Source organism: Epinephelus fuscoguttatus, linkage group LG10 (assembly GCF_011397635.1).
Source record: "Epinephelus fuscoguttatus linkage group LG10, E.fuscoguttatus.final_Chr_v1".
Classification (NCBI taxonomy): domain Eukaryota; kingdom Metazoa; phylum Chordata; class Actinopteri; order Perciformes; family Serranidae; genus Epinephelus; species Epinephelus fuscoguttatus.
The window spans coordinates 18,681,198-18,695,224 of NC_064761.1; the positions used below are offsets into that span (position 1 = coordinate 18,681,198).

A 14,027-nucleotide genomic window follows, 5' to 3' on the forward strand; every position below is an offset into this window, starting at 1 on the left:
AGTCACGCTTTTAACTAAAAATAGAATAGCCCCTGTGGATAAAAGTATATGGAGCAAGTCAGTCAGAGGAGAGAGATTAAAAGAAGATTGTAGTGTGATGAGAAGGACTGAAAGAAGAAAGAGTCTACCTTTTCTTCCACTGATTTTACTCCAGTTTTGCCACTGACCATCCAACCAGCCCAAGCTATAATCATTTGTACATGATGTTAAATGGTGAGGTCTAGATTAGGAGAGCCAGTAGATACAGTACTTTCCGTGGATGACTGTTGGAGGACCTGACATGTTCATTCACTATCAGAGAAAAAGGGAAAACCTGCCTGTCCAAGTCACTTTGCTCTCCGTTCACCCCCTCTTTTTTACATATTTTCCTCTGTCGACGTCTAAATCGGATCAGCTGAACTCTGTAAGCTGCTTAAAACATCGAAAGAATTCACTGGCACCTTGGCTTGATGAACACAACGGGCAGTAGGGTGGCTTAGCCCCTCTGGGGATTATGGGAAGAATTTGAATTTCTCAGCCTTCTTAAACATCCACCCGACCGCAGCTGGAGTGATGACTTTTCAGAACTTTAAGAAAAAAGGAGAGGGATGTCGTGTATTCATTTGCCGCTCAGGGTTTGACTGATTAATCCGGTTTTAAGCAAATCCTTCCAACAGAAAGACTAAACTTTAACAGACTGGGGAGAAAGGAGATAGAAGGATGTGTGTAGAGCGACTGACAGAATAATTTATAGAGGAGCAAAGATAGAGAGTCCCAGGGAAAGACTTACATGGATGGATGAAGACTCACACACAGACACAGAGCATTTTCTGAAACTGGCCTCTGATTTCAACATTAGATGAACCTGCTGGCTAGAAAACTGTTTGTTAATAACAACTAAGCTGACTTTTATTAAACTGCAACTCATAGGGCAGATTTACAGAGAAAAGTAAATGCAGCAAAATTAACACTTTAAATATCTTACTGAAAGACAACAACTCCCAGCTTATAATAGATTTATTGAGCATGAAATTCAAGTTTAGTGAACATGAGATGCTTCAGTCTTATCTTTTGAGCAATTGAAATAATTTATAGTCATCTAACATTTATATACTCTTTTAGAATATATATAAGGAATGTTGTTTTATTGATATGTAACTTAAGTATTTTAGTTAAATAATTGATAGATATTTGTTAGTGTGGTCACTCTAACAAAGGTTATTTTTCGTTGCTCTATGTTCACATGCATGTGTAGATCGTTCCACTCAAGAGCAGTCCTTCACAAATTGGGTTAACCTTATGACACGTTTTCACTGTTTGCTACGGCTCAACTCATCTCAACTCACTCATACTACCAGGTCCTTTTCTTTATTTTGTTTTCTATTGCATATAGCACCCCCTCAGTGTAGACAGTATTCTCAGCTGATCGCCATAGTGACTCCTGTTTTGCAAACTGTCAGAATGTCCGATGGATGGATGGATGGATAAATAGATAGATAGATAGATAGATAGATGGTGCAGCCAGATATGATTGGGATAGAGAGAAAACACACAGTAGCATCACAAGGCACATACAGAGAGATGAACCCATGGTTGTTGATGCATCTCCTCCAATAGGGGACTCTGTTGCCGTCACTGTAGAGAGGTTGTTGGCTAGTTTTTTTAATGGTGGGGTCATATGAGAGGAAGCTACAGTATTCAGGCATCGCCCAGGACAGCCTCGAAGTCGCTGTCACTTCACTTCCTGGGTTTTACTGTTGAAACAACATGCAGCTATGAACGACAAGTCACTGTGGTTGATCTGACAACTTCCTTCCTATCTCTTTTAACCTCAAACACTCACACACACACACACAGACTGTAGATGTGTAAACAGCCTTTATCTTTATTTTTACCAGCAGCAGGAAACAGAAAAAAGAAACCCTCCTGACTGCAACCAAAAGAGAGAGTCTAGAGGACAAGTGAGTGAGTGAGGGAGGGAGAGGTACAAATGAGAGACGTTAAGGCAGAGAGAGAGGGAAGTACTCGCTCAGTGGAAAGGAAGAAAACGCAGACTCATCCTCCTTTGTCGCCCACTTCTAGCGTTACAGAGAGGGAGAGGGAGAAACAAACAGGTGTGTTGTACTACCCTCGCACTCCCCCCCGTGCCCCTCCTCCTCTCAGTGGGCGGGGCCTGGCTCCTGAGGGACTCTTGAAAGCAGCCAGTTGCCTCCTCCACTCTCACAGAGAAACAAAACCTGTCAGCTCCTCTCCTTTTCCTTCTCTGCCACTTTTCCTCCTTCGTCTTCATCCTCTACCTCCTGCTTGCCGTTGGGAGCAAGAGGAGTCAAGATGATGCAGGAGGTGTCCATCATGGTGGCGTACGACGCTCATGTAGTGGACCGACCGGGTGAGGAGGACACCCTGGCTCGCTTGGTCGCCCACTCCAGACCTCTCAGAGCTCCCAGACCGGTGGTAGGTCTGTTCTCTAGTTGCTTTTTTAATTTCTCTCCTTAACTGTCTTTCTTTGTCATCCTGTCTTTCTTTCTTTCTGTTGTAATTTATTTCATCCCTCTCTGGATGTATTCCTATTTAACTCTGATGGGAGACATTCCCAACTATTCCTTCTGATCTTATCTTTTGCAGTTTTTAGATAAGAGTAATGGGACATGGAATTCACCTGTCATTTGTTTTAGTTATCTCATTTTCTCAGTTTGTCTTTTCTCTCTTTTTTTATTTGAGCGTTGCCTTTAAATTTGTTCATTAACGGAGATACCAAAAGGTAGATTTCACAGGAACTTCTTGTCTCTTTCCATGAGGTAGAAAGATAGATAGATGATAGACTCATATATATTTGTGTGGGTGTGTGTGTTCCGACTGAAAGTGTGTGTGGTGTTTGAGGTTTCAGAGCTTGTAAAAGTCAAGACGCTTGTTTGTGGCTGTCAGTTTGTTTCAATTACTGATTTAAATTTGGACTCAATGGAGACCTTGTGTGTGTGTGTGTGTGTGTGTGTGTGTGTGTGTATGGATGTGGGTGTGTTTCCCTCACGTGGGTAATTGAATTGCACGGCCCGGTTTTCCCTGAGATGTCCTGTTGGTATTGTCGTTATTTCAATATTCAAACTCTTGGACTGCCACTGGATGTAAGAGCAGATCACAACACACGCACACACAACACACTCACTCACTTTCTGGTACTATAATAGCCAGTACAACACTACAGTGTGATCTCAGCTTGGAGGTTTGGGACCAATTCCATTTTCTGCTGTAGGGATTCAGGTCAGAAATCTAAAAGCGGGCCTGGTACCACTTCCTGCAGCCCCAAGCGTCTTTAATCGCATTACCTGAATCAGAGTGGCCCCTCTGTCCTCACACTGGCTTCTAACATTTACACTGAAAGTTTTGTGAAGCGTGTGAGTATGTATCGGCTGGTTTGAGCCCTGAAACTGCATGTGTTTGTGAGTTTATCCGCAACCATGTGTGTCTGAAGTGGCCTTAAGCACGACGCTGAGCCTTGAACATGTTCCCTTGTTTTGACCCAGTAAAACATAAAGTTTGGGAAAGTCACTGAGAATGTCTGATTGTATTTGCACTTTACTGTAGTACTGTTGATAACTTGTGATGTTGGTAACCAGAAAATTGTAACACATCCTACACTTTTACTGACTGTAAGTCTTTCTGGATAAATATATCAGCTGCATGAAAACAAAATATCAATGTAAAGGGCAGCGATCTCTCTGAACGCAGGGAGTTTTGTAATTGTGTCATTTTGTAGATCATGCTTCGCAACACATTTGTATATTCATCAGATGTTTTTCGAACCAACTAGAGTGACAACCCAACTGAGAAGCAACAGTAAATTTAAAAAAGAAAATGCAGTTTTTATGGAAAGCTCATGGAGTTGGGGATCGTTTGTGATTATAACAATATTGCCTCTGTATATTTGAATAAAAGCCTCACCTGTAACAGGTACACACAGCCAAGATTTCCGTTGCATTTCATTACACAGGCATGGTGTAATGTTTGTGTGCTTTAGGGGTGTTGGAGAGCAGCAGGTTGCATAATCAGTAGCTAGACTTCAGCTTGTCTGTTGGTGATTCCTGTTTTAATGTGTAAGTCAGAGAGAGCAACACTGAACACTGGTCGTACATGTAATATACAAAATTAAGGTTGTAAGACTGGTTATTTTTTAAAAAAAAACAAAAAAAAAACAAAAACTCTTTCCTGTGTTGTGCAAGTACATGCATCACTGAGAAAGGGCCTCCACTTTGCTGTTCTCTGGTTTCGATCAGCAGGGTGGTGTAAACCCAGTCACCCAACATGCTTAAGTGTCCTTGAGTAAAACACTGAATCTCCACCAGCTGCTGATCCCGAGCTGATTCTGATCTGCTCTTCTCAGCCAATCAGGGCTCAGTGTCATGAGGACATTCATTCAGTTCAACACAGTTAGACTCTTAGTGATAAATATTGATACAGAGATGTTTTTTTAATTAAATCAGGATTAGTAGAGAAACTGCGCCATGATGTAAAGAAAAAAAAAAGGGGGGGGGGGGGGGGGTTGTTTTAAACAGCACAGTCATCTTTTACAACAGGTGCAGCATGTGTAGTTTGTTTTTAAAGAAAATAAAATAACCCCTTTTCAACCTAATAAAAGCAATCCAGTGTTTTTATGCCTCTGCACTGGCAATACTGGAGGCATTATCATTTCAGGTTGTACGTACCTATGCCCCATTTTCGGTAACGCAATATCTCAAGAGTACTTTGAAGGAATTTATTTGAATTTGGCACAAACATCCGATTGGACTCAACAATAAACTTATGAGATTGACGTGGTCAAAGGACGACCTTGACCTTTTCTGTCTCATTCTCGTGAATGTAATATCTCAAGAAGGCCTCGAGGGAATTGCCACAAATTTGGCACAAACGTCCACCTAAACTCAACAGCTGAATCCAAATGTCTACCTTCTGGCCTTCTGGCAGAGTACTCGCAGACTTCAGTCTTATGGACTGTGACGTGTTCACTGTCATCACGTAAAGTCTAGATAGATAGACAAGCCCAAAGTCTGTTTCACCCGTTGCCATGGAAACATTTGAGTGACAACTACATTCATGTACACTGTGATTGCTTCTGTTACGGTCTGTCTGTTCATATGTCCCTGCAGATATCAAGATATAAATCCCATTTATAAGTTTTTTTGTGACTAAACAAAATACATTTCTATACAACATCAACTACACGCATTCAGATAAAGTGTATTTAATAAAGGTGAATTGATTAATAAAAAAATTCACACAAAGAAATGTTAGAAATAAGTACCAGATGATGACTAAATAGTACAGTTTCTAATAGGCTGCAATAACTGTTTTAAACATTCAGAACTTTAGTATTTTTAGTTGGCTACTGAAAAAAACTACAATGTCCCATCTGTATTGCAGTGAATTGTGGGCACTTAAATCAGTGATGTCCAGTGAAGTCTGCACCCCAAGATTAGTCTCTGGAAGTCTGCAGAAAGTCTGCTTTAGGCCCTTTGTGGACTGAACGAAATGTGGATTTGGACAGCTTGGGAACCCACTCACAAATTCACATTTGGATTTAGCCAATGATGAACTGATAAGATGTTCGACAAAATTTCACTCAAATGTCTAATAGGGAAAAAATATGAACACTTTTATGCCCATTATTCAACTTTATAACTCAGGAACAAAAGAGGGATCTTCTGTGCTGTCAGGTTTAGGATGTGTGTAAAGCGTCCATGTTTTAGAATTGGTAGTGTCTTTAAAGCAACATCCATAGCCTGTCATGGTTACATATGTCTGGACAGACGTGGTTGTAAACTGTAACTGCAACTTGACTGGTTTGTAGAGGCATACAACCACAAACTTGATGTATGTAAGTGGAAAGTTGAACATCAGGGGAAAGAACTCATACTTACTGGCAGTTTGGGTTTGTTAACCTGCAGAAATCTGTCGCAAACCATCGAATCACATCCAGGACTCTTGGAAAATATGACACAGCTAGTGTCTTTAGTTGGTGGGGTAGATTCTGTAGAACGCTTAAAGGCCTTAAATGAGTGTGTGAGAGGAGGTGAGAGCACAAGTGAGACGTGGGTTTTAGGAACACGTGGGTGTGATCGAGTCTCAAAATCAGAACTGGGGGTGTTCATAATCTCAGAAAACAAGCACATCTCACAGTTATCTCTCTCTCTGCCTCCCATGCCTTCAGTTTAAGTTTTAGATATTGATCTAGGACTGTTTCAGGCAGACAGTGGAAGTTGGTCCTTTTGAATATTGTTTTGTCGTGTTGTGTAGCATCAAGTGAACAATAGAAAGTAAACCACATCTGCTTAATCAAATTATCTTGAAAGGGCTGCTTTGTATCTTATTTCACTGTGTGAAACATGAGCTATGCAGATTTAAGGCTGGACTGATGTACTGGGCCACAAAAGACTTCCATCACTCCCATTTCAGAACAGAGATTAAGTGCACCATGATGAGGATTATTGTTTTACACCCAGGCAAGGAAAGGATTTTGGAGGCAAACACAAAAAAATGACATTTTGTGAGCAGCCAAGTATATAATATAGTCATAGTAAGAACATACTTACTGACATATTGTTGCTGCCATGTTTCAGGAACTAAAAACACTAACTTAATCACATGAATTACATAGAAATCAGGAGGGGGGGCTGATTTCCAGCAGCCCAGTGGGTCACTTCTCATATAGCTGAAGTTAAAACACGATAATGACTGATATTGGATTCATTAATAGATCGGTGGCATCAAAAACACCTCACAGCGCCATGAGTGTGTAAGTGGGTGTGTTGGTGCCTGCCGGGAAACGCCACGTTCAATTATTTTGTTACAATCAAATGATTATTAACCAGCCTGCAGAGACCAAGCTGCTCTTTTCTTCCCACACAGATAACTACAGAATGAGTGTGAGATGTGTTATCTGCTGGGGAATTGTGTGTCCGATAGATTACATTGTGACATTCATTCACCTCAGTGGATCCTGGGTCTTAGAGATAAAGGGTGAACCTGCAGGTTAGTGAGGAAGACTCCTGAATAAGCAGCATGTTCAGTTTCCTTCATCTGGTTTTTATTCAGGAAGGAAATCTGTAATACAACGTTGCTCTGCTTTTTAACTTGTTTACTGGGGCATTGCTTTTGCTCATTCTGCAGGATGTTATTCATTTGTAGCCCTAGAGGCTGCGCAGTTAATCAAAATATTATCAAAATTGCAATATGGCAATTTTATAATACATCCAAATCGCAGGAGCTGCAATTTTTGGATTATTAAGGTAAAATGTATTACAACATACCACCATAAATGAAGCATAGTTGTGCTGCAGAGATGCCCCAGCCTATAAATCAAATTCCAGACATGTAGGGAATTTGGATCACATCATCGTCATTTTTTTTAGTTAAAATGAAATGCAAAAATTACAATTTCCACTAAAATTATATCAGAATTGCAACATCTGTCAAAATAATTGCTGTATGATTTTTTTTTTTTTTTTTTTATTTAGTTTGTTAGTTGCATATCTTGGAGCCCTATAGCTTTGACATTTCTACTCTTGCATGTGCAGTCAAATAATTGCAACTTTTAATACAACCAAACTGTCTGTCATGTCATTGTCGTGTGTTTTTTTTTAAACCTTTATTTTAAAAAGAGAAGTAAAAGAAGAACTTACAGTAATGGATGAGAGAAAGACAAAATAGCTGTTTTTAAAGAACTGAATTCAATAATGACAATATTAGTGTTAGTTCTGTCCTGATAAGTACAATTTATTGTTATTGTTACAGATCTGATCAGATCAGAGCATCAGACTGAGGGAGAATATGTGTTTAAATCAAAAGTCATACAAGTGGAAGGGAAGGACATTTATTGCTGTAGAGGGAAAATCAATTTGTCACAACAGCTACATTTGAGACACAGAGGACAATATGACTGAATGCTGAAAATCAAGCTTAAATGAATCATCTCTGACATATCTGATTAGGTAACTGTGCAGTGTGTTCCTCTGATGGCTCAAACCTGTACCCAGGTCATGAAAGCTTTGGTACTCACTGTTCTAAACATGGACTGTCTTTTAACTTCACATGAACTGATGGCTTTTAGGTTCTTTTTGTCTCTTCTCATGTATGTAACACATGAATCAAGACATAAAACAGCTGCACCCATGTCGTAGTGAATCAGGTGATTGACTGGATTTAAACACGGGACAATAAAGGACACACATGCATGCACAAACACACACATGCCAGTCTCAGAAGAGTGGGTCATGTGACTGAGACTGACCTGGAATCCCCAGCCCTAGCGGTGGGCGCTATGGCAACACTGTTTCCACACAGGGGAGATAACATTACCACCCACCTGAAGCACACACACGCAGATGCAGCTCAGTATCAGTCATCAGTGTTGTTTCATATTTCACTGCTTGTATTTTGGGTGTTTTCTCTTTGTTACTTTGATTAAAAGTCTTGTTTTAGTGTTAATGAGTTTTAAAGGAGTTACATGATCCTTGAGCTCTGAATGCTTTTTTTGACAAGGAATTTCAGAGACAGTTACACTGCACAGAAGATTGTTTTGGCTGATACTGTATGGGGTATGTTTATGTGAGATGCAGAGATGCAGATTTTGATGTCGTGTTTGCATTGCTTGGTGGTTTCTGAGATTAAAAGGAGCTTTGATGGGCTTTGGAGAACACAGTTAAACTTTCTGTGGCCTTTCTGTATCATTGTAACTGAAGGTCACAGATTCAGAACTGATTTGGATTGACTTTAACGAGGCAGATTGTTTCAACAAGCTATCACGACTTGCTTTGGAGTACTTCAGACAACATTCATCAGAAATACACTCAAGAAAAGGAGCTAATTTACTTTTAGGCTTACTATCAACCCCAACAACAGATTTAGATGTTCTGATGGAGATGCTGATGGAGAAATGTTTAGGGGCCCAATCAGTGTTTTTGACAACATAAACTACATAAATATTTACATATAATTAAAAAAGAGATGTAAAGACAGAAATAGCCATGTGTTTTTCTGATTTGCACACATTAAAAGTATAGTAGGCTTGTTTTAATCCAATAAATCATTTTTGTTGTCTTGTCCTTCGGTGTGGGCAAAATGGCTGCCTCTACTGTTTTGTTTTCACCTTTGAGTTATAGATTGCACCTTAAAACATCCATTTAACTCCCATTTTGCACTGTAAAGGGAGGGCTTCATATTGTTTTGTTTAATATTTTTATTTTGAATGAAATTGCACTGATAGCAACACAGTTGGTTTTCATTAGCACTGACTACATCAGAGCTCAGGCATCTTTGTCTGTACATCACCCCAGTTTCCGTTGCATGAAACAAGCGACTGTTGGTGTTTGAAAAGAATTCTTAAAATAAAAGGCGGTTACAGATTTACAGTCAAATGTACTACAATTGTGCAATGTGGGTCATTTGCATTTTCACATCATATCAAGTGTGACATCATACAGAAATGTGCCATAGAGCAGATTATGAAATACAAATTAGAAACTGTGCAGCACAGACCACAATGCCACAATGTTTCAGCAGTAATGTTCACAGTTAGTTCAGTCAGTTTTGACTTTGTGTCACAAGGATATCTGTTAGTGTCTTGTTTATTTGTTGTGACCTCTGACCCTGTTAGTTCCTTTTAATGTTGGTGATCTCAAAAGTGGAGCTTTTAATTTTTACTACACTGCGTAAGATCAACCATTATCTTCACATATTTTTCTCATACCATATCGAATAAGTGTTGTAGTATAAATATATGAGTGATACCTGGATGTTGTACTTAACTGAGTACAAGCCTCAGTTGATCTTTGACCTCTCAAGTGAATTGCAAACTGGTGTATTTGTCTCTGGGAGAATGCAGGAAAGTTGCACCTGCTGAACATGATAACTTACTCTTAAAATAGCTTCACTGATCAGTATTAAAAGACAAAATGTTGCTTTTAGTGGAAATTACTCATTTCCTCTCTCAAAATTATGAGCTTGGCAGAGGTTTAATCAGGCAGCTTTGGGTGTGTGAAAGTTAAAATGATGACGTCAACATACTTTTGTGGTGTTTTTAGGTTCCAACCAAAAAGCTGAAGAAGTTTGAGAAGGAATATCAGACACTGCGAGAGAGCCAGCTGCAGCAGGAAGACCCCATCGACCGATTCCAGGTAGGATGTGCACGTACACACACACACACACACACCAGGGTAGGAAATTAGCACTAGCCACCACTCAAATGCTGGTAAAATGTTTAACTGGCTGCTAGATTTGTTTTGCTCACCAGTGAAAATAAACAAGGATAATCTATTAATGGGCTGGTAGAGTTTGGAATCCATCAGCCACAGTGGCCAGTGGACAAAAAACTAATTTCCAGCCCTGACACATGAAACAAGACGTTAGGATGCAAGATAGCTTACTATTCTTACATTCGTTACTCGTTACATATATTGTTTTAGTCACCATACCACATGGGGATGCACCCACCGTCCTTTCCACATTACAAAGACACATACAGTGTATTTATGTGAGAGCAACCTTGTTTTCTGCAGGTTCTAATTCAATAGCTTCTCAGAGAAGTGTTCAGTCTTAGAGATGGTAAGAAAACGCTCGGCTCTTTGATGTATTTCAGAGTTTGTGATCTAGTAAGTATTTGCTAAAATTAGCCATGTTTCTAAGATTAGAAATCTTCTGTGAGTACGCTACTGCTTTGTCAAACTGTACCTTTGTTAATATTTGTGACACTGTTCTGGCTGGAACTGTGTGTGTGTGTGTGTGTGTGTGTGTGTGTGTGTGTGTGTGTGTGACTTTTTACACATCCCAGACTTTTATCATTATTGACCCAAACATCTATAACATTTATTTTTGGGCAACGCTGCCGGGGTGTTGTCAAGAGGTTTTTGGCTGCTGATAGTGACTCTATCTTCAGAGGGTAGAAACAGGAGAGGTGAGGCAGATATTAAGAGATTCAGACAAGCTGTGAACAGATAGCATCGCCTCTACTTATTTGCTCCTCTCTTCTCTTGGACCTAATTAAATCTGTCATTTGTGTTTTTTCATAATCAGGTCAGGGAACAGTCATTATTATTAGTGATTATATTTTAATCAGAAGAGACTTGTTCTGAGAGATTATATACATGTGCATGTAAGTATGAGAAATGTGAAAAGTCTTTGGCGTTTAGACCCCATCATGATGTCATCTCCTCCAGGAGGGTGGTAAAGACATAGATCAGGGAACCCCACCCCTATGGAGTCTAGACTCTGGTGGTGGTGATGGTGGAGATGAGATGAGATGGAGAGGGAGCTGAGGATCTGGATGTGAAGAGGAGTGGGCTTTTGATGAGTTTGTCCTGGGCTTTGGATAGGGTGACTGGAGGTCAATAGGGTGGAGGAGGGTGCGACAATTCCACCTAAAATGACAGCTGACAGGAGCAGAGACGAGACCAAATTTAAGTTTGGCAGCAGTGACATGAATGGCTGAAGGATATCGTGGCAAAGTTTGATTGGCTAACTAGGAGAGGGAACACCCAGTCAGCTGATTAGTGGAAGTAGAGGGATATGGATAGAGAGAGCATTGTGAATAGATACAGCATAAAGAAGGTCTGCCTGATTGAACTTAGGCTGAGCTTCATTTTTGTGGTCTTGACATTTTTAATAAAAATTAAAGTAACAGCTGTGAGTTTTTTGAACGTTCATCTATAATACATACCTACTGCTGCATGTAGTATGTGGAAAACATACACCTTATCGAAGTAGTGTACAGATTCTTAGTTGGAGATGTACTACTCCTCAAAGAGGAAGGTTAAGTCACAGACTTGTCAGATTTCCAAAAACATTTGTTTCCTAGCAATAAAATAGCACACCAGTGTCACATATCCAGCTACTTTAGTGGGGAGGAACACAATCACTGTGATACTGATTCTAAGCATGCTAAAATGGTAATGCTAATAACTGCAATAGCCTTTTTTTTTTAGACCATGGCTAGTGACAAGAGTAGTCTGACTTAAAAGACAGTCTTTATCAGGATCTGCAGAGGTCACAGTGTTTGTGTTGTATGATAGCTGTGTCACCTAGAGACACCTATTTTTGGTAGTTTTGGAGGGCAGTTTGTTCCAGTTTTCTTACTTGTTAGAAACACCTCCCTTGTTTGACCCTCAGCTTCATAATGTACTGGATTAGTGTAAACATGTCAAACTTGGTTTGCTGTACCATTGTGTCTATTCAAGTTTAAGCCAAATTTCAGATGTATACGCACGGCTGGCCTTGCAAGGCAAATGGAATTCCTTTGGCCTCATTGAATAGACTCAAAAATGCTCGGTGGTCAAGCTGAAACCAAGAGTCAAAATATTTTGCAGGCGTCAGCTTGTTTCATTGAATGAGTTGTAATGTTCAGGTACAAACAAGAAACCTGCCTTTTATTAGCTCAACACATCAGTGAGTAGCTCACTAGTCACATAAACTCTGAATTGCTTGATGAAATATTTAAAAACTTGTAACTGTGAGGGGATTAAAAGATATACGAATCAAGTCAAGTATAAAAGAAAAAGCTGTGTTAAACATTCACGTAAAGGTACAAAGCAAACAAACAACCAGCGTGATATGCTGGCATAAACAACAGCACTATATAAGCTGCTGGTTGTGGAGGGAAGGAAGGAAGGACTTTTATTGTTGATAAGATGTTGGACCAGAGCCATCTCCTCTGCAGCCAGTGGAAAGACGTTCTTACAGAGCAGGAGGACAAAAAGGAGACATAACAGGAATGTTGCTGCTTGTAAATTAGCACAGGGTTAAAACGTACATGTTTACGCTGAAGTCTTGGATTCTAGTGACTTTATGTTTACTGTAATTCAACATTTTCGTATCAGGTATGTACTCATAGTGTTGTTTTGTTCAGGGTGTGTTGGTATTTTTGTATCTCGTGCGTTCTACGTATGAAATCTGTGTGATGTTGTCAGACAATTGTTCATTTTCTTGGCTGCTTTAAGTGTTTATCTTAATACGAAATAAAAACCTTGAAAAAAGGGAAAAAAAGGAGAGCGAGAGGGTGAGGCTGGCTGGGAAGGGAAACTCCTGTCAGGATCATGTGTTTAAGTTTAGTCTGTGCTGCTGGAGGCTCAATATGAAGACGTTGTGACTGTGGACAGCAGCACGGTAAGCTGTCTCTGCTCCAAGAAGGATTTTAATAAGAGAGATTTTGCTCAGCTTCTTGTGCTTACAGCTTTTACTCATGTTAAATGATCATTCCTAGACACCAAGCTTTGATTTGTGAGAGTTTATAATTTCTTTGATGGATATGAGTTGGCTAATGTAGACTGTTTTGCAAGATATTAAAAGGTAGACTGTGTAAGATTTATTGTAAAGACTCAGATGTTAAATCAGTCTAAAAACATGACGTACAGACGGCTGCATTAGAGAAGAACTGCCCATGAACACAAACTAAGACAATGTAGGTCTTTCCTCTGTTTGTCCGCATTCAACCCATCTCTGCCCACAGGAAGTGATTAATTTAATCCGAGGAGCGACATACAAACTGTCTCCTAAGCATGTGACTGTGTGTGTTTATGTTTAGATGTTGAGGCATATCTGTAGTTTGTGATTCACTTTTTCATGCTGGCATCACTGTATAAAAGGTGCTCTAACACTTCAGCCAAATTTTACTTTTACTTTTACTTTAATTTATAGTTTACATTTGTAACATATGGATGTATGTGTGTGCAAGTAATAAGGGGTTAAAGAGGCCATAGTTGTAGAAGTGACAGGATATCGGGGTCAGGCGACAGCTCATAACCGTGTTTTGTCCAATTGAGGCATGGCTGTCATGTGAGACTGTTTGTAGGCAGACCAGTAGTCATGAGACTTCACTAATGGTCTACAATGGGGACTTTAAGATGATGTGGTGTGTGTATGAATGTGTGTAATTGTGGTTGTGGGCCTGGGTGGGAAACTTTTTCTGGCTACAATGATAAATTGAAATGGAAACAAATAGAACTACATTAAAATACACCGTTGAGTTAATAATGTTTGTCTTACTTCAGTTATCACTTTGTAGATGC

At 39.7% G+C, this 14,027-nt stretch overlaps 1 protein-coding gene across 3 annotated transcripts in view; it reads left to right on the forward strand.

Moving 5' to 3' along the window:
* The window catches only part of rabgap1l (RAB GTPase activating protein 1-like), a 135,307-nt gene that overhangs the window by 111,801 nt on the left and 9,479 nt on the right, over nt 1–14,027 (forward strand). For 2 of the 3 annotated variants that reach the window (XM_049589036.1, XM_049589037.1), the window contains exon 20: nt 10,053–10,145. In XM_049589036.1, the coding sequence (XP_049444993.1) occupies nt 10,053–10,145 (93 nt within the window). Of the gene's footprint in view, nt 1–2,187; nt 2,434–10,052; nt 10,146–14,027 lie in introns of those variants that run through there. The other variant, XM_049589038.1, reaches the window with a different exon arrangement.